The sequence below is a fragment of the Microcaecilia unicolor genome, chromosome 6 (assembly GCF_901765095.1).
Source record: "Microcaecilia unicolor chromosome 6, aMicUni1.1, whole genome shotgun sequence".
Classification (NCBI taxonomy): Eukaryota; Metazoa; Chordata; class Amphibia; order Gymnophiona; family Siphonopidae; genus Microcaecilia; species Microcaecilia unicolor.
This window is the reverse complement of record NC_044036.1, coordinates 156854844-156874799: the sequence shown is the minus strand read 5'-3', so window position 1 is coordinate 156874799 and position 19956 is coordinate 156854844. Positions and strand designations below refer to the sequence as shown.

At 41.2% G+C, this 19956-nt stretch overlaps 1 protein-coding gene across 16 annotated transcripts in view; it reads left to right on the top strand.

Annotated features, from left to right (window-relative positions):
* The window catches only part of SLMAP (sarcolemma associated protein), a 255812-nt gene extending 236134 nt beyond the window's left edge, over positions 1–19678 (top strand). For 14 of the 16 annotated variants that reach the window (XM_030208024.1, XM_030208012.1, XM_030208020.1 and 11 more), the window contains 3 exons: positions 760–931; positions 3242–3376; positions 19381–19678. In XM_030208024.1, the coding sequence (XP_030063884.1) occupies positions 760–931; positions 3242–3376; positions 19381–19470 (397 nt within the window). In that variant the 3' untranslated portion in view covers positions 19471–19678. Of the gene's footprint in view, positions 1–759; positions 932–3241; positions 3377–17875; positions 17966–19380 lie in introns of all 16 variants that reach the window. The other 2 variants (XM_030208009.1, XM_030208015.1) reach the window with 1 other exon arrangement.
* The last annotated feature ends 278 nt before the right edge of the window (positions 19679–19956 follow it).

Genomic DNA, 19956 nt, shown 5'->3' with positions numbered 1-19956 from the left:
ACAGAATCCAACACGCTTGGAATGTGTCAGGACAACCATGGAAGCTGGGTTTCTCTTTTTTTATTTATTTATTTTATTTGCAGAGGTCTTTATTGACAGTATGCCAAAGAATACAGTAATAGAAGTATAAGAACAAAACAGCAATGTAAATATACATAAAATAAATACAGGCATACATCTATTAGTACATCCTGCAATAACCAGGTTATAAACTATTCCCCAAGTACAAGTCACAGGGCCACCCCTGAATAACTCCAGTTTTAGAAATTATTTTCCTTGTGTTCCCCTCCCCCCCCCCACTCCTTAATAATCCCAACATAATATAACATGGTATCCTCAAAACAAAGTACTGACAGCTATACTTCAAGCTACTGTTCCAAGAATAGTTTGCATGCGTTTTAACAAGAAAGCATTCCAGCTTTTCTCCCATGCTCAGTTTCTCCTTTTTGGGAGAAAAATGTTTGGTCAATTTGTGATAGTGTTGTTGACTGTGGAAAAGAATAAATTAAATTTTCTATCCATTTTTTATCACGTACATTGTTAAGGTGCTATTCTAAACTTACAGGTAAGTTGTAAACCGCTTTAATACTAACTGTCAAAAGCGGTATATCAAACCAGTAAATCAAAATTTTATCTACCTAATATGCTAACACTCGTGTGCTGTCTACAGGATATATAAACCAGGCATTTGTTTATTTCAAATAATTCAACAGCAGACTTCATTTTTTAAGCTTAAAATTAATTGGGTTTGTATTGTAGTTCGCAGAAGCAGAGTCGGGAACTTGCTAGTGATCTCAGTGTCCTAAACACAACTCGGAAAGAGCTTGAAAATCAAGTGGGGTCTTTAAAGGAGCAAAGTCAGCGGGATGCAGCCGGTCTAAAACATCAACTTAAAGAGGCAGAAATTCGTGCAAAGGACATTCAGACAGAGGTAAAATGAAGCCAACTATATTCAGTTTGCTTTCCTGTAACTGCTATGCAGATAAAATAGCACACAATCATATACTATCAGCTACACCCCTGGCATGTACTTGCTGGCTGGAAGACATGTTACAGTGGAGGCCCAGCAAGTACATTCTACAATATATATCCCCAAATAATTTTGAGGTATGGGTAAATCTACCAGCTTGAACTTGCTGAATTAGTACTGATATAACACAGTGGCGTAGCCAGACCTGAGATTTTGGGTGGGCCCAGCGCTAATATGGGTGGGCACTATATATATATATAGATAGATTTAAAATTTATTGTTGGGGAATTTTTGGATGGAGATGGGCTCCTCATTGCCCTAGGCACCGGCACGTCTACCCCCCCCCCCCCCCCCCCAATCCAGAAGCCCACTACCAGACCACAGCCATCATTTTGATTACAAAAAAGAATAATCAAAATGCTGGCAGGTCGTGGTGGTGGGTTTCGGGGTGGGCTCTTCACTGCAGGGCAAAAGATTATGATGAGAAAAAAAAAGCATTTACAATTGTATTACCTGTCCTGCTGGGCTGGGCTGCTGGCAGCTGCTGCTGCTGCTTACCTTGGCAGTAAAGTTATGGATTGGAGAGTGGAGACACTGCTGGAGCCTGGAACTCGATTCTGGAATGATCTCTCCTCGAACTTCCTTCCCAAGCCAATTCCCACGTCCAGGCAGGGCCAGGCTGAGGCTCGCCTCGCACCTGCGTGCGTGCACGTGCGCACGTCGTCCAGTCATTATGGAATGGATGATGGGAAACTACGACGCGCTGCCTGCGCGGCCCTGCAAGCCAAGTGCATTCCTGAAGCCAAAGGTAGGCACCGGCCCGGTGGGCTGATGTTGTCAGAGGCGGACCCTGCCCTGGAGACCTGAGCGGGTGCCCGGCTGCTCGCGACGACGTGGTATGCTAGCGCTAGGCTGCCGCTGCTGCAAACTGCAGCAGTGTGCGCATGGGTGGTGGTGGGCCGGGGGTGGGCCTGAGCGAGCGAAATCGGGCTAGATTCTGGCCCGTCGGAGCCTGATCAGCTGAGCCACAGCAGGTGCATGCGGGTGCCGTCCTCGTCGTCGTGCCATGCTGCTGCTGCAGTTTGGGTGGGCGGGCCTGGGCCCACCCGTAGCTACGCCCCTGATATAACAGATAAACATGAATCTCATCCATCTTTTAAAACAGATTCTCCCATGAATTATCCATAAGCATTAATATGTTTAGCAGTATCAGCTCAGGCCTGAAACTCAGGATTAAATAAAATAAAATAGGCAAGTCCTTTAAAACTCTTATTGTACAGAAAATGAGTAGGCATTTTCTTTGTAGAAGCTCAGGATCATCACATCAAGTAAGTATTTCTTCAGAGTAGGATTAACGTGATATTGTGATTTCATAGCCAGGAAATAACACGTTTCTAATCTTTTTGCCTTTTTTTTTTTTTTTTGCTGTTTGAGCCTAGGGCATTGAGGAGGCAATTTTGTAAAGCTTTTTTTGTGTGTGTGTAACAGAGCTGTTATAAAATTAGGTCATGTCTGATAGAACACAGTGCAAGTAGGGATGTACTTGTAGAAAAAAGTGTGCTCAGAGGAGAATTGTGGGCGGAGCATAGGTACAGTGGAAATTAATATACACTAACATTTGTGCCTGTGAAAAATAGATACCTTCTTGCCCCATTAATGTAGGTGCTCTGTTAAAAAATTGCCCTCTAAGGTTTCTATAATATAGTGGTCACATAGGCTCGTAAATGATCTCTTATAGCGACTGGCGTAAAACTGCGTGCTAAGGAGCAGCACTGAGAGAGTGCATGCTGCTCCGTTTTCCCCCCATCTGCCTTTGATATGTACTTTTCCATATCCAGTTTTTCAATCATCGCTGTAAAACATAATCTTAAAATAGGTTTGCTTTCTTGTGGTATGTTTGCTCTTTTTCTGGAAGAGGGGAAAATGAAACGTATCCTTTTTAACACATGCAATGCCATTTGGAAAATGATTTAAGTTGAAAAGGCCTGACTAAAAAATCTATATTGTAAAACGTAAGCAAACCATTTCCTGTATGGAACATTCTTTATCTAATTTGTGGTTTGTGAAACCTTCACTTTTTTTTTTTTTGTACATTGTGTAGTTATGAGAAGTAGGGCATTACCTCCTATAATGTTTTGTACTGCTTTGGGAGAATAAGTGGTCTATATTTGGAATTGGAATCTCAAACAGAAAGTAACCCCTCTTTGGAAAGCTTGCATTAGAATTCAGGTTGTAAATAAGAGTCCATTTCATTTTTCTTTCTATACCTAGTATGAAAATACACAGACTTTACTCTCAGAGCTGAAGGTGAAGTTTGAAATAACTGAGCAGGAGAAGCAGACTATCACAGAGGAGCTAAAACAGTATAAAGACAACTTGAAGCTGCTGCAAGAAAAAGGAAACAATGTAAGTTCTAAAATCATGTTAAAGGTGCTCCTTCCTAGCATCCATGTTCTAACCTGCAAACAAAAATGCCAAGCAATGTATTTTATCTATTATAGTGCTTAAATATAGTTTTTATTCACTTTATAAAAAAAAAGTATGCATTTCTCAAGAAGGAATTTAAATGACCAGTCTGAATGAATGTTTCTGAAATAACTTCACCCTTTTAAACAAAAGTGGAAAATATTAACAATACAGAATACAGTTCTTGGCTTTGTTGAAATGTGCACCGCTCAGACTGATCTGATGGAGTACAATTCTTGAAAGGTAGTCACAGGTATATTAAGTTAGTCCAAGAAAAAAGTGCTGTTGTCTACAGTGGTTGGTTGACACTTATTTCTACATGTCCAAGTGGACTAATACAGCAACTACAATACTTCATTCCCAAGTGAATTTCTATGAGATATTATTTGCATTCTTTGAGGTTAAGAACCCGATGGATGGGTGCAGATGATAATATGCAGATTTGTTAAAGGGTGTATGAAAAAGCAGTAACAAAAGTTTTTTTAGGGTGGGTCTTAAACTAGCAGTGTTCCAGCCTGTCCGTAAGAGATACTAACTGTATGTTCTGTGCTTGAAACAGAGTCTGCATCTTTTAAGTTGTTGTTAGAATGGACTAAATTGACAAGAACGGCTGAAGTATCTACTGTAAAGAGTTAAAAAAGAGTACTGACCTTTTTAACATACATAAATGGGGTAATGTTTTAACTGCTTGCATTATGATCATCTATTAAAAGGCAACCTTTTCCTTTTAAACCCATCACAATGCTGTTCACAAAGACACTGAATAGAGCTGGCTCCAGAGTGCATTAGATCCCAAATGTACTGTACTAATCACCCTTCTTTCCTCCAAGTGAATTCCATTTATCTTCACTTTTCATTCTAGCACTTAACTAGTCTGCTAATCTAGTGTACCATTGGGACCTACCTCCAGGCTGCACAATTGATGAGCCTCTCATGCGAGACAATATCAAAAGCTTTGCAGAAATCCAAATATACCACATTTAGTGCATGTTATAAATCTAATTGTTCGATTAGATTTCACTGAAATGATTTTCCTCTGGTAAAACCATGTGCCTTTGAATCCTATATATCCTTAGATTCATGATACTTCACTAGCCTTTCCTGTGATAGTCTCCATTTATTTATCCACAACTGAGATAAGACTAAGTGCTATTGTAATTTCCTGCCTCATGCATATTATTGCTCTTATGAAGACTGTCAATCTCATGGACCACTCCCATCTACCCCTTGAGGATGAGTATGGGCTAGAGGGGAGGAAGAGGTTTCATTGTAGACAGGTATGGGATTTTGTACATTGTGAGGCTCAGGGAGAACTTGGCCTGGCAGAAACTGCACTGGAAAGAGCTATGTGAGGCGGGGGGGGAGGGGGGGGGGGGGGGAAGGGCAGTATTTCTCAGCTTTATTGTTGTAGTCTACCCCCCTGCACCAATATTTATGTAAATGGAAAGGGGATTTGCATTCTACCTTTACACCTGAAGCTTGGAAAAAGGGATTTAAATACCTGTTTAAAATTTTGGTGGCAAGTAACCTCTCTGAAAATGGTTTTAAAGTTTTCTGTCATAGGTACTATACTCCCAAGAGTTTGAACAAAAAAAAACATATCCTCAGGCTTCTGACCAGTGTTGGAGGAACTGTGGGGAAAGGGGTACGTTTTTTTTTCAAATATAGTGGACATATACTGTGGTTCAGTCTTACTGGATGTCCGACTTGTGCTTGGTGCAGCAGGTACTACAAAAGCCTTATCCGGGGTGGGCAGAGTGCTGCCTATTGTATTTTAAGCCAGTGGACGTCATTGTAGAGCAACATAAACTGTCTGTACATTTCTTTACAGCCGCTAAACTACTTTTAGCATGACACTGGAAACAAGACGTTGCCACATATGTCACATATTATTCAAAAAGTGGATTTTCTTTTTCAAATGTCCAAATTGACTGCATTAAGGCATGGTCGTTTGATGTGTTTTTCAAAAATCTAGCAAACTTATGAGCACTGGAGATCTCGGTTGGTTCCGCAGGACCAGTGAAAGTGGCACCACGACTCCAAAGGGAGGTGGGGCGGTGCTCGGGTTGGGTGGTTGAGGAAGGGTGTTGGGGTGTGCATGTATTTGTAGTGATCATTGCACTACCTTTTTGGAATAAACAGTTAAAACAGAAAAAAAACTAAGATCAATAGAATGGATCTATTAAAGAACTTCCCTGGGCTCCTGTGATATATTGAGTCCAGTCCCATAGTAGAGTCTGCTTTTAGTTTGCTAGTTCTGTAAGTAGTGTAGCATCTGTACTGCTGCCATACGTACACCTTTCCTACTTCCTGTAGTTCTTCACCAGTCCCTCCTTCAGTAAACACTAATCCAAAAGTATTTGTTTACTGTTTTTACCTTTTCCTGGTCTTTCTCTCTACTCCTGTCACTCATCTCTCTACTTACTTCTTTCATTAACATGCCCAGAAAAGTTTTGGCTAGTGCTGTAGACAACTTTTCTTTCATTACTATTCTGATGACTTTCTGTGTGCTACTCTCCTCTTTTCTAGGTATTTTATCGTGTCCCCTTCTTTTTGATATCCATTGAACCTTTTGAATACTAATCTTTTTGCCCTTAATTTTTTCATTCAATTAACCCTATGTTTGCTATAAGAATTCAAAGATCCAATATCTCTATTGCAAACTCTATTATGTCACACAGTCTCTGCCTAAAGAGGTGAAAAGACTTCAGATCCCTAGTGCTGCTTAAATTATTATTTTTTTTTTTTTTTTTTTTTTTTACTAATGAGGATTCCCGCGTGAGCCTGCACTGGGAATAGACCAAGCGGTATAGCGGAGTGGTGTTGCTAAAAAATTTAATTTAAGCAGCACTAGGGATCTGAAGTCTTTTCACCTCTTTAGGCAGAGATTGTGTGACATAATAGAGTTTGCAATAGAGATTATTGGATACCTTAATTTTTTCAGCCACTTAGTTTTGAAAACCATACAGTCTTTTTCCTCTCATTTGTATTTCTCAACATAGGGGCAATTTTCACACTGTCTATATTGGTGCAAAGTCCATGTGGTCTTTGCCCAATTTAAAGAAAACGTACAGAAGGACTTACTTTGAAACTTGTCACAGGTGTAAATTACCCCGCAGACACTGCACCTCTTTTATGTGTGAGTGCAGTTTTGTTTGAAAAGTATGCACATTTGAAGATGCAGTGTTTGCATATGTTTTTCCTTTGAAATATGGTACAAAGTCCTTGAGCACAAAGCACCAACAAGATGGGTAGTTAGATTGTCTCTCTCAAAGTAAAGTAGAGTTGTAGCCTAGTGGTTAGAGCATGGACTGAAAATCAGGGTGTTTATCTTACTGACTCTCCTTGTTGAACTTGGGTGTGTTGTTGCTCCATCCTCCATTGACTCAGGTCAACGCTAGCCTACTTCGATCTAGAAATAACTTGTCTACCTTATAATTTTGCCTTAAGCTTGAATTTGGAAAAAGCAGATAAATACAGGATCCTGATCCTTGTGATACTATTATCTGCTTTTGCTTGTATAGTAATAAAACCATGTTGTCTGATAATCCTTTTAAGTCCGGATAACCTCTTAACTGGATATGTCAAATGCTTTCCTGTCCTTCCAACTACCGTCCCATCTCCCTCTTACCCTTCCTGTCCACAGCTGCTGCCTTGATTTTCTCTCCTCTCATGCCATCCTTGATCCGCTTCAATCCGGCTTTCGCCCTCTACATTCGACTGAAACAGCGCTCACTAAAGTCTGTAATGATCTATTCCTCGCCAAATCCAAAGGCCATTACTCCATCCTTATCCTTCTTGATCTGTCCGCTGCTTTTGACACTGTCAATCATAGAGTTCTTCTTGCCACACTGTCCTCGTTTGGATTTCATGGCTCTGTTCTTTCCTCTTATCTCTCCCACCGTACCTTCAGAGTATATTCTGGTGGATCATCCTCCACCCCTGTCCCACTCTCAGTTGGAGTTCCTCAGGGATCTGTCCTTGGCCCCCTTCTTTTTTCCATTTACACTTCTTCCCTGGGCTCTCTGATCTCATCTCATGGTTTCCAGTACCATCTTTATGCCGACGACACTCAGCTCTACCTCTCCACACCTGACATTACTGCTGAAACCCAGGCCAAAGTTTCAGCCTGCTTGACCGACATAGCTGCCTGGATGTCACGCCGCCACCTGAAACTGAACATGGCCAAAACTGAGCTTATTGTCTTTCCCTCCAAGCCCACCTCGCCCCTCCCCCCATTCTCTATTTCAGTATATGACACCCTCATCCTCCCTGTCTCATCTGCTCACAACCTAGGAGTCATCTTTGATTCCTCCCTCTCCTTTTCCGCTAACATCCAGCAGATGGCCAAAACCTGTCGCTTCTTTGTTTACAACATTAGCAAAATTCGCCCCTTCCTCTCTGAATACGCTACCCAGAACCCTTATCCAAACCCTTGTCACCTCTCGCTTGGATTATTGCAATTTGCTTCTCACTGGTCTTCCACTCAGCCAACTCTCTCCTCTCCAGTCTGTCCAAAATTCTGCAGCACGACTTATTTTCCGCCAAAATCGTTTTACCCACACTAGCCCACTCAAGTCACTTCACTGGCTCCCTGTCCGCTTCCGCTTACAGTTCAAACTTCTCTTACTGACCTTTAAATGCATCCATTCTGCAGCCCCCCATAACCTCTCCTCTCTCATCTCTCCCTACATTCCTCCCCATAAACTCCGCTCGCTGGACAAATCTCTCTTGTCGTCCCCCTTTTTCTTCACTGCTAATTCCAGGCTTCGTTCCTTTTTCCTCGCTGCACCTTATGCCTGGAATGAACTTCCTGAGCCTGTACGCCTAGCTCCATCTCTACCTGTTTTCAAATCTATGCTGAAAACCCACCTTTTCACCACTGCTTTTGGCTCCTAACCACTACTCAATTCCCCTATCCTTGTTCCTTCTCACCCAGTACTTTCCTCACCCTTAATTGTCTTGTCTGTCTGTATTTTTAGATTGTAAGCTCTATCGAGCATGGACTGTCTCTCTGTGTCAGGTGTTCAGCACTGCGTGCGTCTGGTAGTGCTATACAAATGTCAGTATTGTTGCCTCATGTGGTACTTGCCATTTATACAAGCACGATCTCTTGAAAGGAGTTTAATCAGCAGATGAAATCAGTGCCCTTCACTCTTTCCAAGGTTACCCACAGGGCTGTCTCTTTTCTCAATACTCTCTACATTTCAGTTGCTTTATGCATATATATTTTCTTTTATATTGCCCTGCCATGTAAAATTTTGCAGTGGTTACACTCAAACCTCTAGTCATAACACTGTTTGTGAAATCTGCAGAATAGTTACATTTTTGAATTCCAGGTTTTTGTGTAAAAAGTGTTCAAATTAAAATCAAGCTTTTTTGCAGATCTAGAAATTAGTTAGGCTTTTATAAGTAGTATTGCTAGGTAATTCACCTTTATTTGGATTTATTTCACTTCTATCCAGGAACAAAATCATTATTTGGGGTGGGTGTGTTAGTGGGGGGGGGGGGGGGGGGTTCCATTTAGTCAAGGATATGTTTCATTAAGTTCTGATGGTGATTTCTACCTCCCCATAGTTTCTGTCCTAACTACATGGAATTAATGTTTTGTAAAATATCTCTCTGAAATAGGCTTCAAGTGGGAAATGTACCAGAAAAGTCCACTTAGTCTTTTCTTCTGTTAAAATGAATTGATTTTTAACTGTGGAAATATAGTATTTTAGGAATGTGCAAGCTGACCCACTTTTTAATGTTTGGAATGTCCAAATGAGATTGTTATTCTGTCTTCCCTGATTGCAGGCAACTTAATAATGGGTCTTGTGATGTCAGTTGTCATCAAAACCACTAGAGCAGATGTAACCAAATCTGGTCCTTTGGAGGACAAAACCCAGTGTGGTTTTTAAAATTTTCACAAAATATGCAAGCTGTATACAGTGGTGGAGAGTGCATGCAAATAGATTTCATGCATTTTGATTGATTGTGAAATCTGAAAACTGGACTGGTCATCAAGGCTCACAAACCAGATTTGGAGAAACTTGTTCTAAAGCAGTGGTTCTCAAATCTTTTTCCAGTCAAGACACATCTGACGGTGAATCTCTTCATAAAGACGGTTAATAAATCCCAATCAATAAATAAATGTGACCCTCGTGGACCTTTATTCTGATACAGTTTGGCAGTTCTTATGAATTAAATGTAAACCTGCCCTGCATCCGCAAACCCCCCTCCCACCCACACACACACAAACAAGCATACACACCCCAGATGTAGATCATAACTGGCACATTTTCTCCATAGAAGTTATCATAGAAAAATTATATTTTCTGATTCTCATGCCATCTGAGTAATAGCAATATCAATCTCCCCACTACTGAATTTACACCGTTTCCAATAGCTTTCAGGCTTGTAGGTGGTATATAATACAACTACTACTACTACCAGGCATGCTGTGAAATACAGAAGCTGAAAAAATCCTAACTTAACATATATGTAGCCAACCTACCGTACAACAGTAGCATTAATTCCTGTGATTTAAACATTGTGAATCCTATCTATAAATAGGCAGCACATGGGGTCTGTGGACATCAATACACCTACTACTAGTAAAACTGAACAAGTAGGACTGCTACAGAGTTCTACACAGAAACTATATGCAAAATTAATACCCACACCTTTATCACACTCAAAAACATAGACCCTTATCAAATACAGAACCAAGGGGTCACAAATTTGAAATACAAATTGACAAAAATTGAACTAGGAAGCCCAAGAAATCAAACTAAGCGTGTATCACAACACAGGATAAATTAAAAACAGAAATTAATTTCCAACAAAATACAAAGTCATACACATTGCATATTTCCCAAAGCTAACCTATTTCACCTAATAAATTCCATTTTTATTCATTAATTTTTTCAACCTTTGTTGTCTGGGCATTTTATTTTTCAAAGCCTTTTGGTTCCAGTTTCTATTTCTGCTTTCTTGTTTGTATTCTCTCTTTGCAGTGGGTGCTGTCATATTTGTCTTTTCTCCCTATCTTCTTCCATTTCCTCAATACATCCATCTCTGAAATTTCCTCATTCTCTCTTTTCTGTCTTCCCTCTCACTGTTCAGTCCTCCACCTATATTTCACTTACCTATCAACTTTTCCATCTCCTCCTCTCACTCTCTAGCTGTCCTGTCTTATTCCTTCCCTGGCCTCCTATTCTGTCTTCTTTCATTCACTTCCTATTACTACACTTCTACCCTCTGTACTCACCATCTTCTTCTCACTTATCTCCCCTAAGAACCCTCATGGTCTTTCCCACATGGTTCCACCTTCCAAGCATCTCACCTCCCTCTTTCTTCCTGCACTCTTGTAGCCCAACATTTCCTGTCTTTCTCCATCCACACTCGTAGCCCATCTCCCTGTCCTGTCCACGTCTCTCTCTTTCACCCCAATGATCCGACAATTCCCCACCCCTATCTCCCTTTTATGATCTAACAATTCCTTGCCCTTTCTCCTCCCTCCCCCCAACCAAAAAAGTGCAGCTTCAGTGTTCAGCAAGGCAGTAGCTTGGAGGGGAAGGCATCCTATCAGCAGGAGATGCAGCTACACAAATCCAAGCACCAGAAGTGACAGCCAGCTAAGTATGGTTTACTGCCTGCACAACCCAGGAAGGAGCATGGCATTGGGGTTTGGTGTAGCCGCATCTCCCTTCTTCCCCAGCAATCCAGTATCTCTCTCTCTCTTCCCCCCCCCCCCCCAACACCCACAATCTGATATGCCCTCTTTCCCCAGCCCACACCCCACACAGTCTGTCATGTGTCTCTCTCCCCTGTTTCCTCAGCCAAGATCTGGCATCTCTCCTGTCCCCCCAAACATCCATCACCTCTTTCTCTGCCTTCAACCATCTCCTCCTGTTAGGTCCAGCACCTTCCCAACCCCCTCTCCCCGCATCCACACCCCCAACCCCCATGGTCTGACATGTCCTTCCCTGTTCCCTCAATCGAGGCCTTGCACCTCTCCGTCTGCCTTCCTCCATTTCTTTGTGGGTCCAGCACCTCTCCCTTCTCTCCCCATGTCCAGTTATTCATTGTCCTCGCTCAGCGCCCCCTCCTGCCCCAGTTTATAAAACCTGATTACTTTGCCGGTGCTGGCAGCAGCAACTGTGCTGACATAGTCCTTACCTCTGCAGTATACCACCCACATGCAAACAGGAAGTTGCGTCAGAGGGACAGGACGCTACAGAGGGAAGGAGAGGGAAGGCCTCAAGTTGGCATAGATGGCCTGTTGCTGCTGCTGGCACCAGTAAAAAAAACTCCAAGTTTTTATGGACCCAGGGGGTCCTGAGGGAGGATGAAGAAATGGCAGACGGAGGGGGGGGGGGGGTGGGAGGTTTGCAGCGGAAAGCTACTGGACTCAGAGGGAAGGGAGAGGAGAGGAAACAGAAGAAAAAAATAAAAGCCACTCTGTGTTCTGGACCTGTGGTGTACTAGTGTGTTGTATCCCAACAAGGAAAAGAGAATCTCAATATCACACAACAATATTATTTCTCTCTTGAACAAAAGCAAAATTTGTACTACAAAATAGACTTTAGTTCTGTGAAGTGTATCAAACTTTAAATTTTAACTCTGAGAATATGACAAGGACAAAGCCTCTGAAACCCAACCTCCAACCCAGATAGTTATGTTTAGTAACACAGTTTGGAAGAAATCATGGGTTCCTTTATCTTCATTGACATAAAAAAAACTTTTCATTTCTTATGATAGAAAAGATGCTAAATCTTCACAGAACTGACTATGGATCCAGAAAAAGTGTGAAAAAAAAATTGTGAAAAAATAAACTCAATTTTAAACTTAGCTTCAACTTTCAGATGCAGGGAAAATATCACGTATAAGTAATCGATCCAACACACTGTGGCCAGAGTTTCGCTATATATCAGCTATCTCAAGGCGTGAGTAAACCTTTTAAAAAAAACACAAACATGCACAAACTCAACATAAGCAAAAATTAGTGACAGAACAAAACAATATCAAAAGTATATAAAGCGTGTGCCAGATCCAAAGAGTCAAGATTAAAATTCAAAGTTCAAAAAAGGAGTACTTGCCAGATAATTTCAGCGCATTCAAACTTCCTGCTCTGGGATCCCTGTCAAAATGGTTGCGGCGTTTTCTATCTTCTATAGGGTTATCCCCCAATATCCTGTGGTGTCATATTCTGTTCTAAGATATTCGTCACAACGGACGTATTTTTTAATTTTTAAATATGCCCGTATTGGTATTCATATGAGAGGGAAACGACGCGAGAGGAGACGAACCTGCCTGCGTGCCTGCCTCAGTGAGCACTTTTGCGCTGCCTTCACTTCCGGTTCGCCACGTCGGAGAGGGGAGAGCAGGGGAGGGGAGAGAGAATTGCTGGACATGGAGGGGAGGGCAGGGGAGAGAGGAGAATCGCTGGACATGGAAGGGAGGGCATGGGGGAGAGGAGACATGCTGGACATGGACAGGGGAGGGCAAGGGAGAGAGGAGACATGCTGGACATGGAGGGGAGAGGAGGGCATGGAAGAGAGAATTGCCGGACATGGATGAGAGGGGATGGCAGGGGACAGAGGAGACATACTGGACATGGAGGGGAGGGGAGGTCAGTAAAGAAAGATTCGCTGGACATGAAGGGCAGAGGAGAGAGGAGAATCGTTGGACATGGATGGGAGGGGAGGGCAGGGGAGAGAGGAGACATGTTGGACTGGGAGGGGAGGGCAGGGAAGAGAGAATTTGCTGGACATGGAGGGGAGAGCAGGAGAGAGGAGAATCGCTGGACATGGATGGCAGGGGAGGACAGGGAGCAGAGGAGAATCTCTGGACATGGATGAGAGGGGAGGGCAGGGGAGAGAGGAGACATGCTGGACATGGAGGGGAGGGCAGGGAAGAGAGAATTGCTGGACATGGATGGGAGGGGAGGGCAGGGGAGAGAGGAGAATCGTTGGACATGGATGAGAGGCGAGGTAAGGGGACATGGGAGGGCAGGGGAGAGAAGAGAAGAGACATGCTGGACATGGATGGAGGGGAGGGAAGACAGGAAGGAGATGCACATGGATAGGAGGGCAGGGGAGAGAGGAGAAATGCTGGAAATGGATGGAGAGGAGAGCAGGAGATAAGGAGAATTGCTGGACATGGATGGATGGATGGAGGAGTTGGCGGGGAGAGAGGAGAAATCCTGGTCTTGGATGGAGGAGAGGGGAGAGAATTATTGCTTTATATGGATACAGGCGAGGGAAGAGAGAGGAAAATGCTGGACATTGATGGAGAGGAGGAGAAGTCCTGGACATGGATGGAGGGGAGGAAATAAAAAAGAAGATGCACATGGATGGAGATGAGGGAAAGGGAAGAGAGGAGAAAAACTGCACATGGATGGAGAAAATAGGCAAAAGCTGGATCCACGTTATACCTCCTCCAGTCAATTCCATGGAGGAGGACCCAGCTTTTACTTATGGATGTATGGCAAGAAATGAAGAAGAAAGGAGGAAAGTAAAGAAATAAATGGAAAGGAAGCCCTGGAAACAGAGTTAAGAGAACAGATAGAGAGCAGCAGAATCAGAGACTCGAACCAATATGGATAGAAAAACAAAGTCACCAGACAACAAAGGTAGAAAAAATCATTTTATTTTCATTTTAGTGTTTGGAAGATGTCCAATTTGAGAATTTACATCTGCTGTCTTATTTTGCACTGGGTATACTGGAGCTGTAACAGCTTACAGAAATTATTTATAATGAAAAAAAATCATGTTAGTTTTTTCTCCTATAGTAGTATAATATTTTCAAGGATGTCTGTTTATATGCGCCATGGCTGGTATAAGGGGTGTGGCTAATGTGGGTGTGGCTATAAAAGGGGTGGAGCCATATGTGGTGACCCCGCCCATAATGAGTACCGGCACCTTTTTCCCTACAAAAAAGCCCTGATTTTAAGAGTTATGTTTAGTTCCATGGATGTTCCTGATGTGTTTCATATCATTCTGGCTTCTGTGTAGAAGAGTCTTCACTAGCAGCATTTATAGTTTTAAGTGTAAAGCTTGCTGCCTGTGAGGGAAAGACCCTAGACCCTTTTTCCTGTCCCATGCAAAGACTGGATACTTTCTACGTCCTTTTAAAATCAAAAAAAACAATTCTTATAGGCTTCGTCTCAGTGCATTTGGCACATATCACCACCTTGTAGAAAGTGCACACCTCTTTAGCTTGCTTCTTTTGAAGCTTTCCTTTGTGTCTTAGGACAGAACACGTTGATTCCCATCATGCAAAACACATGACTATGATTTCTGGGCCCGAGTTCTGTCCAAGCTGGTGATTTCCAGAGGGAACTTCCCTTGACCAAGGACTATTATGTAATAAATAGGGGGAAACACCTACACAGAAAAATAAAATACTATAGTCTTACAGAGGCCAGTTCTGATTGCTCTTTCGTACATCCAGCACAGAAGAAAGCTACTAGCAAAAATAAAAATAAATCTCAGCTGCAAAGACACCTGGAACAAATTTCTAGAGGTAGTAGGTATCAAAAATAAGTGATAGAATTAGTCTGCATGAAATAGTCGCAAAGGGAGTGAAGGCACAAATGGCCAAACCAAGTGGGCCAAAAGGTCCTTAAATGCTAACATCTGCTGTGTTTCCAGGATTGTCTTCACTTTTACGATTTTACAGAAGGGATTGTCTTATCTAAAAACATGGTTTGTTTTGTGTGACATCTGTTGGCATAATTCATGTTTTTTCTTTATTTGAAGACAAGCCTTAACCTAGGTAGCCCTATGAGTGTCTGATTTTAGCTGTGTCATCAGAGACAAACAGTAACTGTTCTTTGATAACCAGCAGTACTATGATCTATGTTGCCCATTTACATTCTTTGTGAACTGGAGTAAAAATCATCCAATCAGTTAAAAGCTAACCTGTATTTATCTGTTAAGGAGCAACAGGACCAACAGCAGGAGAGCCCCATGCATGCTAAAATTCTAGAAAAGGCCTGGAAGAGTGCTTTTGTTTCAACCAGTACAGGTCATGAGATCCATCGGCATGACTTTATTGTGCTGCTAACATTTATTTATTTATTTATTTATTACATTTGTATCCCACATTTTTTCACCTATTTGTAGGCTCAATGTGGCTTACATAGTACCGGAGAGGTGTTTGCAGACTCCGGTGTAAACAAATACAAAGTGATATTGTGGTAAGATAAAGTTCATGTGGCACAGCCACATTTGGGAATCGTACAATGGAAGAGTTAACATAGGAGAATTACAGGTAAATGGGGGTCTCCACCCCCTACCCCCCGAGATGATCATTGCAAAGAATAATCCAGCGTCCATGAGCTATAATAGTCTTCTGTGAAGTGAAGGTTGAGTATCTAATTACCTACTGTGTTTGCCTTTGCTGCCAGTATTTGCCATGATGCTGTATGAGAATGGAGTAATGCATCAGATGTTTTTTTGCCAGAAAATGTCATCCAGTGTGTAAAGCCAAGTCCCCATCCTTGGTGTAGGACGCATTCTGAGGGGTCATTTACTGAAGCTTCCATGCCAGTTGGTCGGTTCTGGGTTACAGATTTTCCCTTCCATAGTTTCTTGGTGATAGACAGTGTGTTTCCTTGCTATCAGCATTTATATTTGGTTGGCTTTGAAAAATCAATTATTTTAAATCAGGGGTTCTCATTCCAGTCCTCGAAACATACCAAACCAATCTGGTTTTCAAGCTATCTATAATGAATATGTCCGAGATAAATTTGCATATATATTCATGGTGGCTATCTTGAAAACCAGACTGGCTTGTTGTGTCCCAAAGACTGGTCTGAGAGCACGTGCTTTAAAGCATTAAACAAAATAATCCAGAAAGACATCTAACATGGAACACAATCAAAAGGTATCCGTTCTTACTAAATTCTTGCATTAAAACTCTTTCACCATTATTTATCAAAGCCGTCTTTTCAGCTTTTCCAAGATGAGCTTTTCATTACTACTTGGAGTGTAGTAATGTGCTGCTGTTTTGCCCTTTAATTGCCAGAAGCCACTGTGAATTCATCTGCTTAAACAATCAGAAAAAGCCTAGTAGTATCTTCACAAAATGTACGCCCTATTACTGTTAGGCTGTTCTGTGCATCCTGGTTTATGGTAGTATGCTTGAGCCAAGACCTGCTTCAAGCCCGTTTCACCTTAATTTCCTAAGGTCTGGGATTTTACAGCATCGGTGCTCCTAAACTTGTACTGAAAGGCAAGTCCACGCATCACTGTACCTAGAGCGTTCCTTGGGCAGCACGGATAATCAGCAGTGTATTCCCACAGCAATCTGTGGAACACAAGACTGCTGCAGTGGTGGTGTTGCAGCAAAAAATGAGGAGATGGTTAAAAAAAAAAAGATCCAATAGGTAAAGGTGGACCCCGGGAAAGAATATGAAAGACGATACATTCAATTGTGTCCTATCTGCACTCTGTATTGCATTCATGGGTCGAACACAAAGGGATCTCGGTGATGGGCAGAGGGAAGTTAAAAAAAAAAAAATTAGAGGGCATCAAAACTTATGGCCCTAAATCAAAATAACAAAAAACCTCCCTTATGACAGATTAAAAATATTACAGATAAATGGGGTTTTCCTCCTTCCCCAGAGATGATCATTGCAAAGAGGAGTAGCCTAGTGGTTAGTGCAGCAGACTTTGATCCAGGGGAACTGGGTTCGATTCCCACTACAGCTCCTTTGACTCTGGACATGTCTCTTAACCCTCCATTGCCCCGGGTACAAATAAGTACCTGTATATACTATGCAAACCGCTTTGAATGTAGTTGCAAAAACCACAGAAAAGCAGTATATCAAGTCCCATTCCTCCCATATCCTAAATGGACCCATTTGGAAATACTGCCCTGAGAGAGACCATCATACTAGCAAGTTAAAAAATAATAATAATAATTTAAAAAAATAATGCCCAAAACTGAAAATTTCACAGGCTTTATGTTGCCAGGGTGATTATGACTGACTTAACTGCAGAGTAAGCAGGTAAACTGGCTGGACCAAGTGGTTCTTATCTACCAATATCTTTCTGTCCTGAACCTTTGTTTTGGGATGGACGTTTCACACACATGCCTCTCAAGTCAAATGGACAAAGAGAAAATAGTTGACTTTAAATTTTAACCATTTGGCAAGATCATCCACACCTGCCTTTACTAACAGAGATGATTATTTTTAAAGGTCTGTTTCTATACATTTTTTAAAAAGGACCCTTTATCTATCCTCATTTTAGTGGATGTACAGTCTATTAAATCTTTCCTTGTTCATTCAACCAGATTTATTCATGTTAGATGTTCTTTCTAATACATTTTAAATTTTAAAACTCACGCTTTTTTTTTTCTTTAGCTTTTCCCTCTCTAAATCATCTTACCTACTTTATTTTGTAGCACAAAATGATTTTTAATATCACTTCCCTTCTTCAGCCTTCCATATTACAGCCCGTCCCAGCCGTATTGATTGGCCTAATGCTGGCTTTCCTGTATTGGTGGTACAGCTCATTGTGGTAGAGAAAGGTACAGCCTCTACTGTTCAGTGAATGTCTGTCTGTCCCCGTCACCTCTGTGTGCCATTTTTGTAACCTAATGCATGGTTAGAGTCACTTGTTTAGTTACTGCTAGCAAAACCCTTAATTGGGTGTGCAACATAGTTTAGAAATGAGTGGTCAAATAATCAACTAATCATTTAACATCTGTCTGCTTTCTATGTGCTAATGTTAACTGAATTAATTCAAAATCTATAACTAGCTTTAGTCTGTATATCAACTGTATTTCATTGATCTTTATCAGAATGGAGTAGAAATACTCTGTACGTCAGCTTACCAGAATTCTAAATAATTTAACTAATTTGAACAAAAAGATGATGGTTTTGAATTGGTTGCTTTAACTCTATTAGAATCCTCTTGTATGCACAGCAACTGACTTAAATTCACGTACGCAATGTGAAATTTGGCATATTGTATGCTTTGTGATATCATTTTGAGAGAACTTTGTTTCCACGTTTCTCTACTATTTGCCCTGGTTTATTGTAAATCTGGGTTTATGATGAGGATAAGATATGGGAACTAGCATGATAGCTAATTTGAACTGTTTGTGGTCTCAGCTGGATGATGGGGATCTGTTACACTAATTTTATGCTTATTATGAAATCTAAATGCCTGGGGCCACTTAGGAAAAATACAGATTGAAAATGAGTTTATTAAAACAAAATGAGTTGGAACTTTTCTCCTCTTTTTCACTTACACAATTTGAGAAAAAGAGGTGTGAAATAGGAATAATAATTCTGCCATCTGCTTCCCCAAATATAAACTTGCAAGGCTGTGCCAATAAATTGCTATGATGAAAGCATGCAAATTCTATAAAAATTAAAAGAAAAACAAAACTTCATGGTGGAAGACTTTTTTTGACAGGATACAGTAAGTTGTCGTAACCTGAGCAATGGTTTAATCATAAATGCTACATTACTTGTAGATAATCAGAACCCCAGGCATAGTTTAACAACTGCTTTATGAAATTTGACCATATATACTACCAGATCTTGCAGGTCTGCAAATATAGTATTTGGTTTATCAGCCGCTAAATTTCAGAATTGATATTGTCTATCTACAGAGTACTTTAGAAACCAAACATTTAACCCATTGAGTATCATCATTCTAGTCACATTTTCATGTTGTCATTAGATTGTAGGTCATGTGCCACCTTTCATCGTGCAAACGCTGCATGTCCAACAGCTTAAAAAGTTGCTTTACTGGTACCAACTGGAATAAATCTAAAAATAACAATTTTATCTGATTAAGGTGAAATCTGTTTGAGCCCTAGCGGGGTTTGGTCAGCTTCTATAAAAGCCAGCCGGAACTAGCAAGAGCACTGGGAGGGCTGACAGATTCAGAGAAAACATTAAATTAATTGCCTTTTTCCCTCTTTCTCCTCAGAGACGTTGGCCTTGGATGCCTGTGATCGCAGCACTGGTTGCCGTGACAGCTATAGTGCTATACCCAGGCTTTAGCAGAGCCTCGCCATGAGAACTGTTCTTGAATCCATGCACCATCCTCCCTTTTCAAGCTGGCGTTCTTCGCATACCAGAGAAAACCAGATACAGTTTCTTCCTTTTTTACCTCTTAATAAAACAAACCTCTACAAGAATGCAGCAGTAGGGTTATTGCTTTAAAATGTATAAAATGTATTTGTCTATAAAGAGGGAATAAAAGTGTGACTTCATTCTGCTGTAGGCAACATTTTGCTTGCAATTTTTCATATAAATGTAAATTGGTGGGAGTCCAAGTACTGTTACGGTGGCCTAAAGTAGGCTTCTTGGTACCAAATTATTTTTGACACTTAGGTTTGTGGATCTTAATCACAATTTCCTTGCCAGATAACAAAATATACTTTATGAATTGAATTACTTATGCTGGATAGCAAAGGCATGCTTTGAAATAAAGGGACAAGGTTCAAGGAACCTGTCATGTTGAAACTTTTTTTTTTTAAGATGCCCTATTCTTACTTTAGCT